At 36.6% G+C, this 14,773-nt stretch overlaps 2 protein-coding genes across 4 annotated transcripts; both read left to right on the top strand.

Annotated features, from left to right (window-relative positions):
• Positions 1–855: 855 nt before the first annotated feature.
• On the top strand, positions 856–7,804 carry LOC100263439 (WEB family protein At5g55860). Of its 2 annotated transcripts, none has more exons than XM_002266624.5 (3): positions 856–2,049; positions 4,373–4,561; positions 5,858–7,804. In XM_002266624.5, the coding sequence occupies exons 2-3, from the start codon at positions 4,397–4,399 to the stop codon at positions 7,643–7,645; spliced, it is 1,953 nt and encodes a 650-aa protein (XP_002266660.1). In that variant the 5' UTR covers positions 856–2,049; positions 4,373–4,396; the 3' UTR covers positions 7,646–7,804. The 2 variants fall into 2 exon arrangements, with proteins under 2 accessions (XP_002266660.1, XP_019072691.1); XM_019217146.2 differs by having other exon boundaries at positions 2,042–2,264.
• Positions 7,805–8,537: 733 nt separating this feature from the next.
• On the top strand, positions 8,538–13,723 carry LOC100258311 (uncharacterized). Of its 2 annotated transcripts, XR_784655.3 has the most exons (6): positions 8,538–8,909; positions 10,887–10,972; positions 11,070–11,375; positions 11,527–11,610; positions 12,560–13,152; positions 13,295–13,723. XR_784655.3 is itself a non-coding variant. In XM_002270027.4 (5 exons), the coding sequence occupies exons 1-5, from the start codon at positions 8,538–8,540 to the stop codon at positions 13,008–13,010; spliced, it is 1,299 nt and encodes a 432-aa protein (XP_002270063.1). In that variant the 3' UTR covers positions 13,011–13,266. The 2 variants fall into 2 exon arrangements, 1 of the variants encoding a protein (XP_002270063.1); XM_002270027.4 differs by lacking the exon at positions 13,295–13,723 and having other exon boundaries at positions 12,560–13,266.
• Positions 13,724–14,773: the final 1,050 nt, after the last annotated feature.

Genomic DNA, 14,773 nt, shown 5'->3' on the forward strand with positions numbered 1-14,773 from the left:
AAAGTCATTACCTGTTTCTTTCAAAAACTAATTTTAGTTTCGAAAGTGTGTGTCCAGAAAAACCATCTAGACATATCTTGTTTTAGATACATTTGTCTGTTATGCGAAAGAAGCTAGCTGGTTAAAAAAAGTATTGTCAGTTGTCTACTAATAATTCCTGAAAGTCATAAAGAAAGAAAAAAATATTAACCAAAATGATTTTCAAATTATATAATTTTTTTTATTGAAGAGTTAAAATAAATTAAATAAGTTTTACATAAGATATAAAAATAATTTATTAAATTTAAATCTATTTTCCATTTTCCTTCACTTTTTATTTCTTTTTACTTTTCTTTTCTATTTCTATTCCTTTATATTTTCCCTCAAATTTTTGGATAATCAAACAAAACATTAACAATTTTTGTTGTTTCTAAAATACTTTTCTTGAATTAAATAAACATTGAATTTCTATATTTTCTCTTTTTTTTTTATACTTTTCCTTAGAAGCAAACAAGTTTCAAAAGAATATTTCAAATTAATTCATCAAAAGGGAAAAATAAGTGAAATAAGTGAATGTACCATTATTGTCACAATGACATAATTGGAAAAAAGATAAATAAATAAGAACATAATAAAGAATTTGAATAATTGAAGATCAAAAAGGGATATGTACAAATAAAGTCCACCTAATAAAATAAAATAAAAACAAAAGAGGTGGGCCCCACAAGTGAAGAGGATGCTATTTTAAAAAAGGATAAGAGGTTTTGAAATTTGATTTATAGGCAAAGGGGGCTTGGGAGAGTGACAGGATGCACATGTGAGTGGGGGTGTGGGAACAGCAAAAGGCTCAATTCCACCCAAGCCCTATTTTACTTTTTCCTTGGGACTTGTCATCACTCACACCATCCCCCTTGGCCGGTGCCTCTATTTCCTCGTCTGTCACTTTCTCTCTCTCCAAACACCCTTCTCTCCCCACAACTTTCCTACACAAAAAAACAAAAGAATGTCATCAAATAGGAAATATGTCATATCCTTATCAATTTACACTAGTCCCCCTTTGTTTTATTTTTCCCAAGTCTATAAAATTTTTATAAAATATTTTAGGTTTTTATATTGATTTTTATTTTATAAAAAAATTTAAAAAACTGTTTTCGAAAACAAATTACCAAAATTCTATTGATTTCATTTCTATAAAAGTAAATATTATATGTCTTGAAAAATTATTTAGAAGGATAGTTTTTAATTCCCATTTTGTGAAGACTCTCCTTGCTTTCTTCAACCTTTCAACCCTATTTTTCCTCTCAAGAATTTTAGGGTTAAGTTCAAGGAGATTTCGACGATTGTGATTGGTCAAAATGTAACAAACTCCTGTTTAAAAGAAATTGGTGTTATTTTGGGTTTTTTTTTTTCTGTCCGGATTAATAATTTTCCAAGCATTTTTGTAGGAAAAAGGGGGGAAAAAGAAAAAAATCATTCCATTCAATCCAAAATTTTCTCCTCTACAACTTCCAACTTTCCCACTCAGCCTAAAATTTTCTCTTTCTACAAGGGGGTCTCTTTCTAAAACTTTCTCTCTCTTCCTTTCTCTCTCTTCCTTTCTCTCTCTCTAGCTGTTTTGTTTCTCTCTCTACAGTCACACGGTGATATAAAATTTGTCTCCGCTTTCGAACTTTCAAACCCCTATTTCTCTTTATCTCTGCAATCGTTGTACCCTTTTTTCGATTCTGTTGCCCTCTTCGATTCAAACCTAAAGATTTTCTCCTTCTAAAAATTCATTTTCTCGGGTGGGAAAGTTGTTTTCTCGAGAAAGTTGTGGTCAAATTTTCTTGGAGATTCCGTCGCCATCTGGGGCTTTTTTCTTGGTGGGGTTTTTGGTTTGGTCCGACTGGTTTTTTGAGTTTTGGATTTTGATGAGTATGAAGATCGGAGATGTTGATCGCGGGTTGTTGCTGGTGGTGAGACTTCGTGGAAATTTCAAAAAGTGTTTGTATGCGGTTCTTTGATGTTGACCTTTGATGGTTTCTAGGTTTTATGGGCTTTGATTAGGGTTTTGAAGTGTGCTATCATAAGGTTTGTCCTTTGTTTCTTTTCTACTTTTTCGTGTTCTTTTTTATTTTCTTTTTTGTTTTTTTGAATCATGTTTTTGCTTTTGAATCTGTTTGGCTGCTAAGAAAATTTTGGAAAAGGAAGGAAAAGTAAGTTGCGTAAGCCAAGTGAAATAACTGTTTTAGGCCTGGCTGAGGGTGGAAGTTTTGTTTTCTTGGGTTCCAAATATAGAGAAAAATGTAAGTTTAGGATTTTAGTTTCTTTCAATTTCCTTCGTTTTCTCGGGAACCAAATGGAACATGTAGTCTTAAAAAATGGAAATTTATATAGTTGTTTAAATTTTCTAATAATCTGATTTTGTAGGATGACATACTAGGGTTCAGGGTTTCTTGGTGATCTTATGATCTTGAAATTCATATGCATGATTGGTTGAGAATGATATTACTGGATATAACTGAGTCGGTTTTGTATTAGTAGGGCAAGGATTAATTAGGTACAGGGTCTTTTTCTTTCTTTCTTTTCTTAAATAACTGCTTCACTGGCTTGGTACTGGTGATTAGGCAGTTGTATGGTGTTTTGCTTAATTGTGACCTGTTGGAAATTTAATTTTGACTCCTCATGAATGGTAGTTATCTAGGAATTCGTTGTAAGAATTATGATTTCAAGTTGTAGGATGAGTGTAAGATGAACAGAAGTTGATTGCACGAGAGCATTTTCACTTTCTTGTTTTGGTGGATGAAAGTTTTGAGGGTGGGTGCTGCATAATGGCACCGGAACAGGTCCACTTTAGAACGTGTGATGTGGGGTTGAAGTTATGTTGATTACTAAATCAGTATGCTATAAGAGAGTTTTATAAGTAGTTGGAGGAAAAAGAGCATTGAGGTGTAGATCAAGATATAGTACTGAAGAAAAGTTAGTGTTGCAAGGTCACGAAGGAAATATATAAAGATGAACTATGGATTGCGGTGGATGTCCTCAAAATATATTTTATATAACCCTAGCCATTTTGTTGATCAATTCATATTCTAGGGTTGATTATGTCTGAGAAATTTTAGCAGGTTTGTATTGGTCTCTAGACTAGACAAGGGCAAGGCAAATCACCAAGATTCTTCTTCTCGTGTGAACTGTCTACCTCAAGGTAAAAGGTTTTGACTGCAGAATGCCAGCTAATGTGGAAATTTTCACTTTTCCATGCTTGATTATCTGGAAATGGAAGAATAAGAGGACGGTTTTAGGTAATTAGGTCGCTGGACAAGGAGTTGATAGTTTCATTTTCGTAACTGTTTGGTTTTACTGTACATATCTTTTTAGAGGGTTTCAGTTGCAAAATTTTCACAGAGCCTGGTAATTGAACTCTTAATAATCTTCATAGTTTTGGGTTATTATGTGGATAGTGACCTGTTCATAGCTAGTAATGAAGGTATGCCACTCATTGTGCTCATTCTTCTTTAATAGTCTCTATAGCATCTGAAGAAGAAGAAGAAAAGGAGAAAAAGAAGAAGAAAGAACCTTCTTAAATTTATTTTCTGATGATATAAAAGACCATAAACATTATAAATGGAGAAAAAAGTGATGGATTGCATTCACCAAAAATCTTTAAAATGGTAGTTTTTAGTAGAAAATTGGGCAGCTAAAATATTCCTATTGTGTTTTTTTGAGTTTCCACTACACCAAAATTAAATCTTTATAGCTCACATGATCCCCAGTATTGCAGTGTATCATTCTGGAGTTGGTGTTCTTGATCTTAATTGCTCAGAGAAGGCTTGATAGAAGCAGGGAATTTATGGAAAGCTGTTCTGTGATTTATGGGACTAAATGGGAAGAGAAGACGAGGTGGATAGGGTTGATTGTCTTGTTTCTATAACTTGGTTCTCAATAGTTGTAGTTTTATCTTTTAATCATCTACTGCACAATGATTTTTCAGTTTGGGAAAGTCCTTGGACCTCACATTTCTTCCCTTTTGTTTAACTATAATTTTGCATTATTTTTTAGTAACCCTGGATGATTGGAGTGTTTAGTGGGAATTTTAAACTGTAAAATGTTTGTTGTTAACACCTTTTGGAGTGTATGCACCCAAACTTGATGCTCGGTTTCGCATCTTTGCCTGCATCTATTAATTGTCATTAGTATTACAATTACCTATATTTTGTTGTTCATTTGAAAACTTATTGAATTCAATTTCTACTGATATGTTAACTTAGATACTTGAAATAAATGAAATATAAAACTTAAAATCCACCACTATGATGCATTTTCACTGAGTTATCTTCTATCTTCTGGGGCATCCTTTCTTTTGTCTTCCACTTCTAATCCACTTGAGGGCTCTTCTATCTTTCATTGTTATCAGAGAGAGAACAGATAAATAAGCAATATGGGCACGAAAGACCGTCAAAATGCTACTGACAATTCTAAAGTGGAGGTTGGAGAGATAGACACAAGTGCACCATTTCAATCTGTTAAAGATGCTGTCAGCTTATTTGGTGAATTTTCTGGAGAAAAGCCTTCCATTAGGAAGGCAAAGCCTCATTCTGCAGAGGTATTTTTGATACTTGTTTTAGAAGTTGTAATCTCATTAAGCAGGCAAACCATTAAAACCCTGTCCATAGTTCCTGATAACTTTGATGGTCACGAATAATAGAATGTGTTTTTTATTGAAGTAATTTTTTTTCCTATAATTTTTTAGATGCTCAGATAATATATCTTGTTGAATCCATATCAGATGTCTGACCTGTCCAAATTTCCTAAACTAAAAGTACTGACTGTACAGTGGTCTATGGTAGTTCTCTTCTAAAAAGCTGTATTTGTTGTCATGTTTTTTTCAATTTTCAGGGGATGTTAATTGTTATCGTTAAGGCATGTTCTGAAAATTTTTTCCCCTCTTCTTTTGATCAGATTTTGTAAATTTGGGAAGGATTCCTCATCCTTCACTTGTACTTTTAAATCCATATTAATGGCCATGTTTGTTTCTGATTAAAAAAATGTTCTGAAAATTTTTCTCGCTGCACAGTCATCTTCCAATGAAGGTAAATTTTGAAGATAAAAATCAATATTAATTAGAAGTCCAACCAAGGGCTTTTAATGATGTTGAGCAGTCCATCCAAGCAATCAAATCCAATTTTATGTATACTTTTGCAAATTGGGCTATGGTATATAGAGGACTAGACAACAACGTCTATGTTAGATTTTATAGAATGGTTGAGCTTAAAGTAAGGAGAACGGTTTTTTGTTTCTTAACCTTCTAGTGTATATTGGGCTTTTTTTGTATACTTGTGTATACTGTAAATGTTCTCTTTTGCCTATCAATATATATATATCAATTAGAAGTTGTGTAATAAACGAAATTGAGAATAGAATGATAGTGTTACCTGAAAATTGTTTGATATGTTTACATATTCTGCTTTTCTGGTATATTTATTTTCAATTGCTTTTTTATTATCAAGATTCAAGGGTTTTTTTTTTTTTTTTTGGGTGGGGGGGATAGGCAATATTCAAGTGAACATCGCAAATTATGATCTGCAGATGCTATTTTCTCTAACATGAGTTATAGTATAGGTTTTCCTTTAATTGGATGAGTTATATTATAGTTTCTGTGGAATTAAGAGGCTTCCATATATCTGGAAAATTTTCTGGGAACATATTTCTGCAGTTGTAGATGAACCATTTTTGGTGACAGTCACTGCTTTCCTACTAATTAATGAAGCCCCAGAGAAGTCCAATTCCATTGAATGCAATTTAGGTTATTCTTTTTTGGAAACAAGGGATCAATGGAATAATTATTTAATTTTGTGCTTGTATTCAGTTTCATGACAATTTTTTCGTTATATTATGTTAGAGAGTATTGGCCAAGGAGACACAGCTCCACCTGGCACAGAAAGAGCTAAACAAGTTAAAAGAACAATTAAAGAATGCGGAAACTACTAAAGCCCAGGCACTTGTAGAGCTTGACAAGGCTAAGAGAACAGTTGAGGATCTAAATCAGAAGCTCACTACTGTCAGTGAATCAAAGGAATCTGCAGTTAAGGCAACAGAAGCTGCAAAGAATCAAGCAAAGCAACTTGTAGAAGCAAACACAGGCAACCCTGCAGAAACTGATGGTGCATGGAAACAGGACATGGAAACTGGCAAACAGCAGTACACAACCATAATTGTTGAACTTGATGCTGTAAAACAAGAAGTAATTAAAACCCGTCAGGATTGTGATGCATCCTTGGAAGGAAAAGCTGCTGCCTTTAAACAAGCAGACGAAGCTGAGCAGGTAGCCAAAGCAAACATGGAGAGAGCTAGTGAGCTTTCTAAGGAAATCTCAGCTGTACAGGAATCAATTGGACAAGTGAAGCTTGCATCTGAGCAAGCCCAGCAAGAGCAAGCAAAGTTATATGCTGAGAAGGATGTTCAAAGGCAGTCATATAGAGCTACCTTGGAAGAGTCAGCAAAGAAATTGTTTGCTTTGAAGGAAGCCTTTGATCCTGAACTCACCAGAAATCTTGAGGCACAACTAGCTGAAACAGTGAGTGAGATTGGGGCTGTGAAAAAGGAGATGGAAAATGCCAGGGCTTCAGATCTTGATTCTGTGAAAACAGTAACTTTAGAGCTGGATGATGCTAAAGAGTCATTGCATAAAGTAGCTGATGAGGAAAGCTCTCTCCGAAACTTGGTTGAATCCCTTAAGAGGGAGCTTGAGAACGTGAAGAAAGAGCATTCTGAAATGAAGGAGAAGGAAGCAGAAACAGAATCCATTGCTGGGAATCTGCATGTGAAGCTCCGGAAAAGCAAATCTGAGCTTGAAGCATGCCTTGCAGAAGAATCCAAAGCTAGAGGTGCTTCTGATGAAATGATTTCAACACTCCACCAGCTATCCCTGGAAACTGAAACTGCTAGACAAGAAGCAGAAGAGATGATGAAAAAGGCTGAAGAGCTAAAGAAGGAAGCTCAAGCGACCAAAAGTGCACTGGAAGAAGCAGAGAAGAAGCTGAGGGTTGCACTTGAAGAAGCTGAAGAAGCGAAAGTGGCAGAGACAAAGGCCCTTGACCAGATCAAGATCTTGGCTGAGAGAACTAATGCTGCACGTGCCTCAACATCCGAGTCTGGCGCCAATATCACAATCTCTACAGAAGAGTTCAAGGCTTTGAGCCGAAAGGTTGAGGAATCCGACACATTAGCCGAAATGAAAGTGGCTGCTGCAATGGCTCAGGTGGAAGCTGTGAAGGCTAGTGAGCAAGAGGCCATCAAAAGATTGGAGGCAACTCAGAAGGAGATCGAGGAAATGAAGGCTGCAACAGAGGCTGCTCTGAAGAGGGCAGAGACTGCTGAGGCAGCCAAGAGAGCAGTGGAGGGAGAGCTCCGAAAATGGCGGGAACGAGATCAAAAGAAGGCAGCTGAAGCTGCATCTCGGATTCTGGCAGAATCGGAGATGTCATCAGAATCATCCCCGCGCCAATATAGGATTCAAAAGCAGAACCCACCTCAGAAAATCAATGAGGGGGGTCGGAAGATGGAGAAGGAGAAAAGTTCAGTGTCGAAAAAAGCACTTCTGCCCAATCTCAGCGGTATCTTCCACAGAAAGAAGAACCAGATCGAGGGCGGGTCCCCTTCCTATCTTCCAGGGGAGAAGCCTATTTGATTCATTTGTGTTTACCAGACCAGACCTTTGGTGCAAGTATGAATATATGGTTGAGAGAGAGAGAGAGAGAGAGAGAGAGAGAAACATGTTTATGCCTTTGGTGGTGGTTGTGTGTACATTTTGAGACCAGTGGAATCCAAGTTTCTATTATTTCCTCCATCTGTTGAGTGAGAACCAAAAAATGAGTTTGAAAGCAGCTTTCAGAGAGAAAAGAGTGTTTGTATATAGCCTAGGGTGCAAGTTTCTTCTTGGTGAGTGATTAGTGATTGAAGATTGGCGTAGAAGTGAATTTTTATGGTGGGCCCAAGTCCATTGGAATTTCTTTGTAATCATATCAAATTCAAACCCCCCACCCCCCACCCGCAGCATTTTTGATGATCTCATATTTCATGGTGTATTCTGATTTCTACCCTCCCCCACCCGCCAGTTAGTAAATAAATGATGGTATGTAATTGGAACTTGAGTAACCCTTTGGTTATTTATCTATTTATTTCCTTGTATATCATTGAATGTGAGGAGGCTAATTGAAGGGCCTACCTCTACACGCCACACATCATTTGGGTTGTACCCTATCCCTGTAATAGGGCTACTTGCTTAACACGCATCAATTATTAAGGAAAGGAAATATTTGAATTCGACAAAATATCTTTACATCAATTTTAACCAAATTAAAAATAAATAGCACCAAAATCCAAAATAAGTCCGACTGCATGTCACGTGGCCAAAATTTTCACTGTCCAAAGCATGGTAGCGCTAGCATCTCAGTTCCAGTATGAGTGGAAGTAACAAGAAAGAAGCCTCCCTCTGGGCCTCTCCCTCCCCTCCTTCCTCCTCCCACCCCCCACCCACCAAAACACACCCTTTTTGTCCCTCTCTACTAATTCCTGTTTGAATGGCAAGTAACAGAGACGATCCTCTCACATTTATAAACCCATCGTCCTCTCCAATCACAGTCTCTTCAGCAGAGGGAGATAGCTTTCTCTTAGAACCCGCTTCCCAAATCGGGAGCGCTTCTGGAAGCTTTCAGAACGAGGGTTTGCTCTCCGGCGGCGACGGCACCAGCGACGCTGAGTTCGGTTTCTCCCGCCCCGATTTCCGCCAGAGTCCACTCGCCGGCACCGTCCAGTTGTACGACCGCCATGTGTTCCTCTGCTACAAGCACCCTCAGGTCTGGCCTCCCAGGATTGAGGCTGCAGAGTTCGATCGCCTTCCGAGACTTCTCTCCGCTGCTCTCATGGCCAGGAAGAGTGAGATGAAGAAACAGGTTTGTGAATCGGTGTTCTCTGTTTTGAGATTTTCCAGTGGGTCGGCTTGATTTTTGGTGGTTTAAAGTGGGTTTGTGGTAGTTTGTGGTTTTGAGGTTATTTGGGAGGTGGAGTCGTGGAGATGTTTGAAGATTGCTCAGTGGGTTTTGTGGTAAAGCTAAGGTTTTGAAGATGATTGATGTTTCTTCGTTGCTGAAGATTTTGATGTGGTTTTTTGGGTTGTTAGTTTTTGATGATCTGAACTGGGTTTACGGTGTTTCGGTGGATTGCATGCTTTTTGGAGTGGTTTCAGAGGTATGGGTGAAGGAGATCTCTGGAGATTAATTAGTGGGTTTTGATGGCTTTAGAAGATAATTACAGACGATCGATTCCCATTTTCCATTTTTAGAAGATTGTGTTTTGAATTTGGATGATCATAGAGTAGCTTTTTATGGATATTTTCTTTTCTTTTCTAATATTCCTTTTTAGGATTTTTAGTTTTGTAAATTTTAGGGCTTAGTTGGAGGAGGACTGGCAATTGAAGTGAATAAATTGGCGACCGTGAATAGTTATTATGATCGATGGCTGATTGCATCTGATCTGGCTTTTAGTTTCTGACTAATTTCTCCTTCATTTTGTTCCTCACCTCCATGTAGTATTGATTTCTATCTATCCGATTCATGCAAGTTAAGCAATTTAAGGAATCATGTCTAGGGTTTTCTCGGATGTCTATACAATCAATTTGGTATCTCATTTTTGAGAAAGGTGTTTGGGTGATGAAGATATTCTTCTGCTATTGTTAGTAGCCGTTGTCGTCTAGTTGACACCAGCATGAGTTTGTGGAGTCCAGATCTTGGGGAAATTTTGCCAACTTTTATTTCTGTTGACTCCAGTCAGATTAGAGAACTTAGCTGTGGCTATCTTAGTCAAACTTGCATAGCATTCATATGCTGCATATATTTCCTAATACCCCATGAAGGAAGGGTTTGTTTAGTGAGTATGGTAGAGCAGTATTTGGGTTTATGTCAGCATATTCATGTCATCAATTTGGTGTACATATTTATCAAGTAATTGTGGAGATGAGGAATGTTTTGGCAATAATGGTTGGCAAAATGTTTCTTATGTTGTCTACCATCAATATGAAATCATGACTTATATCAAGGAAGTCCAAAGATTTTGTAGTTTCTGTTCGTTCAGAAAGCTAAGCCATTATTGTCCTAGTTTGAACAATTTTTTTTGGTTAGGGCAATTTGACCTAGAACTCTTTATGTTCTTCAGCATTGGTTCATTTTATTTGCCCCATTTTACAAGTCTTGAACCCATTTGACTTATTTCATGAATTGATTTTCTTAATCAATTATTATATTTGGTGCCCTTTAACTCATTAAATATTAATAATTCATCCTGGTATTTCTTTAAGGAAGAAAATAGAATAAATTAGGATACTGTATGTCCATGCCCACATGCATTTGTGCAGAAAGGCATATTATCTTCTATGCGAGTTCTCTATTTATGATGGCCATGATTCGTGGAAAATAAAATAAAAAATAAAAATTGAACTTTCATTGAGTCTATAGATAATGATATATGTTTTTAATGTATCACCAAATTATATGCAGTTTTAGCTGAATTGGAAAAATGATGTGCAAAAGCTACTAGTAATTACTAAGCAAATAAACAGAGGATGTCTTTGCATTTCATAGAAGGACTTTTTGTTTATCCGTATTTGACAAACTAGTTTGTGGTTTCACATCTGTACATAAATGAAGTTTCCACCAGCAAATGAGTTATTTTAGCAATGAATGATATGAAAATGGTTTAGTTGGTCGATGAAGCCTTTTATTTACCATCTATATTTGCTGGATTATCAGTTCTTCATTTTTGTGTTTAAAAAAGCATTCATGAATATTGCCAGATCTGCAGTTTATTTTTCCTTCCTGTTGTAGTGACTGAGGGTTAATGGTATGATTTTGCCGTTTTCTATTTTTCTTCTCAAGACCCGCTTAACAATATGTGAAGGACATGATGGAACTGAGACATCAAATGGAGATGTATTAATATTTCCAGACATGATCAGATACAGGTCAAATTACAATTCTGTTTGAATTTGTTATGGATGCTCTTGTAGAATACTTTTTCCCCTGCTTAACACTAATTATGGTTTTAGTAAAGAAATGCAGGAGATTGACGCATTTTGATGTTGACACATTTGTTGAAGAAGTGCTCGTGAAGGATGGTGAGTGGCAGCCTGTAACTCCTGAAAAACTAATTGGGTCATGCATTTTTGTTTGTTCTCATGGGTCACGGGATCGCCGTTGTGGTGTATGTGGACCCGCTGTTGTTGCTAGGTTCAAAGAAGAGATAGAATCGCATGGCCTTCAAGGTAAAGTGTCTGTGAGCCCATGCTCACACATTGGAGGCCATAAATATGCAGGAAATGTGATCATATTTGGATCAAATATTGATGGAAAAGTCAGTGGGCACTGGTAAGGGGGAGACTTCCTGCTAATTGATGTTTCTTACCAAACCAATGCTTTCCTCTTTTACTTGAATTGTACATTTAGTAGCTTTGCTTTTTCTTCCTGGCCAAAATATATCATTTAATTGATTGATAATGGGTCTATTTCTTTTCCATAGGTATGGGTATGTTACTCCAGATGATGTACCTATTTTGCTTGAGCAGCATATTGAGAAGGGAGAAATTGTCTATGGACTGTGGAGGTAGTTTTTCATTTCTTTATGTCATTTTGTTTGTTATGTGCATACATGATAAACCCTCTCACCATTATATCACCTTCACAACCATTGACATGTCACTAGATTATCCCATGTGACCTCACATTCTATTTTCCCAACAAACTGTAAGTGTTGAGAGAGAACTTGAACAATAGACTAGCATATGTTTAGGTGATTATGGTAAGGGAATTTCTGATATCCTGCCTCGCAATCTGTATAATCTTTACTCCAAAAAGCTATTACTAGTGTTGACAAGGGCTCATTACTGGCTATGCATCCCTGTTTGTGTCAGTTGTGTTGACAGAATTGGAGAGGTAACCACCATTAAGATTTCCTAGTGTGATGAACTGTTTCATCTTTTATATGGAAATCCCCATTTCAAAAGTTCAAAGAATTATAGGATGGTCAGACACAATTGATAGGATGAAGGAGACTATTTATTCTTCTGTCTATCATGTACTTGATTATTTTTGTATCTGCTTGAGCACATAACTCTGAGATATATGTGCTAGTGACTGCCTTTGAGTCCTCCAAGATGACTTGCCTGCCAGTAATCAATATCACTGATGAAGAATTCTTCATGTTATCATGACATTAGGAAAATTGTGTTGCCCGGTTCTGAATAATAATAATGATTAATAACAAGAAGTTTGAGAAATATATTGAAAATTTCTGAAGTTCAAGGACTACAGACTAGGCTTTCATAAAAAATTCTGAAATGGGGTTGTTGTCGAGTAGAATAGTAGGCCCCTTGGTTATATGGCCTAAGGGAAATAGTATTTGACAGCTGAGAATATTGGATTTGGTCCATTCTGCCCCTTGGGAAATTAATTTGTTCTATACACTTGTTAACCCTGTTTCCTCTGTGTTCATGTGTGTATTTGAGTAAAAATCCATTACTAGGTTTTGATAGAACATTTGAACTCAAATGCAGGGGTCAGATGGGTTTATCCGAAGAAGAACAGACGAAATCCCAAGAGCTAAGGGTCCAATTAAATGGTGGGACAGGTGATGGAAAGCCCACAAAGGAGACTCTGCAAACACAAACAAATGAAATGGATACTGCTGCATGTGGATCTCAAATCGAGGTTATGGCCTGCTGCCAAGAAAACGGAAACTCTTCCTGTTGCCAGAACCCTGTGTTGTCAGGAAAGATGGAAAAACTATTTGAGAGGGAGGCAAAAGTTACACCTGAAAAGAAGAAAAGTAGCAAAATGACTATTTCCAGGAGTAGTAGTAACAAAAGTGCTTGCACACGAAAAGTATGTGCAATGCCTACATGGTTTGAGAGCTGGGAGCGTGAAGATACATATGCTGCTCTTGCTGTTGTTTGTGCTGCAGTCTCAGTTGCCATCGCCTGTCACTGCTACAAACAGTTGACGTAAAAACTTCCAGTTGTGAACTGCATGTTGTTCTAAAGTCTTTGAATCCTTCCCCATTCTGTCGCCGCTGTGTATTGGTTATCCTCGTCACTGCATGCCATAATGCATCTTTGGAAAGAGGGTAGATGGATTCTAAGTGGGGAAGGTAATTAACCTTAGGGTCGCTGAATGATTCTTTTTCTCATGTGTGCTTGGTGTCTAAACAATGGATTTTTTACTCAAATTTATGTGAATATATTTGTCCTGAATTCAAACCTAATGTGGACAGCATCTTCATTTTGTTGTAGGAGATTCGCATTTGTAATATTCCCACTTTTGAATCAATGCATGGAAGATTACCTGCTTCTCAACTCAACAAAGCCTTTGGCCTAGCCATGGCAGCTCCATTACATATTCACTTACGCCCTTCCAACACACTGATGTGCAAATTGGGCTGCCTATGATTATCTTTTGTTGTGAAGAGATTTTAAAGAGCAGCATGACAAGGCAAAATTACATAAGACATCAAGTGCCAATTCTGGGCCAACCCTCTGTTCCATTTCTCCCATTCCCTTTGCAGTTAAATATTCTAGGGGAAGGAGAGGGTGTTGGTAGATGTAGGAGAAAGGACCCATTTTGAGGCCAAATGCCCTTTTCTTCAATGATATATTTTGGTTGGACAATACTTCTTTTAGTTGATTTATACATGTGGGCACAGAAGTTTTGGCTGTTTGAAAGGTGAGAGGGTGCTTTGTCTCAATCCTCATTTGATAATCGTAGCTTCACCCATGCAGCATTCTTCTCTCCTGAATGAATATCATCTGATGTAAAACCTGTGAATTAGTCTTGGGCTTAGAATAATGTAATTGAGGCTTATGCCCCAATCTGTTGAGGCATGTAGCCTTGTCATTAGGACTCTAACTCAGGTGGGATTGGGTTGGATTCATAGCCAAACCTAACATAATCCAAATTAAGAAACATACAACTCAAGTCTAACCCAATTTGATTTCTAATCTGGGATACCCTCTTTCAAATACAGGTTGAGCTCGGATTAATCAGACTGTGCGGATCAAATTGGGTTGGGTTGAACATGTCCATAATGTTTGTTAAAACTTCTTCACATGTCCACAACTTGACTTTTTTTTTTTCTTAAAAATTGAAAGAATAAATATTATTTTATAAGATAATATAAATTATAAATATTATAAAAATATTTATGTAGATTTAGGTTAGGCTTTGGTTGCAACAACTTTACTCAAAAGTCAAACCCATCCAAGGGTTGTTTCAGTTGTACCTAGACTTCTATGATTGTTGAAAGATATAATATACATGGTGGGTTGCAATTCTAATAGTCTAATCTTTTAGGAATATGAGGTCATTTTATTCCAAACTTTACCCCAATTTATTAATCCCTTGCAAGGCTTAAAGTCAAATATTTAATGGGCCTAATTTAATTCTAAAATATATTTTACAGGAGATATAAATCTTAATATTGAATGAGCTCTAATGGGTTTATCTGTTGTTCTTGAGTCTTGGACTTTTCGTTGGATCAAAGTTTTGAATTGAACCTCTTCACAGTATAGGGTAAGGTAGGCTTCCATTTGATGTTCTAAAAGAAAAATTAATTAGAAATGCAATTTAAACTAAAAAAAAATAAAAATTAAAACTAATAATTTAAGAATGGTGGATTTGTTTTCATTTATAAATTTTTATTTTTTTATCTCGTTTTTTATTTTATTTTTTCTACTACGTGCTAGATTATCCATCAAAAGATAACCAAATAATTG

This window comes from Vitis vinifera, chromosome 19 (assembly GCF_030704535.1).
Source record: "Vitis vinifera cultivar Pinot Noir 40024 chromosome 19, ASM3070453v1".
NCBI classification, from domain to species: domain Eukaryota; kingdom Viridiplantae; phylum Streptophyta; class Magnoliopsida; order Vitales; family Vitaceae; genus Vitis; species Vitis vinifera.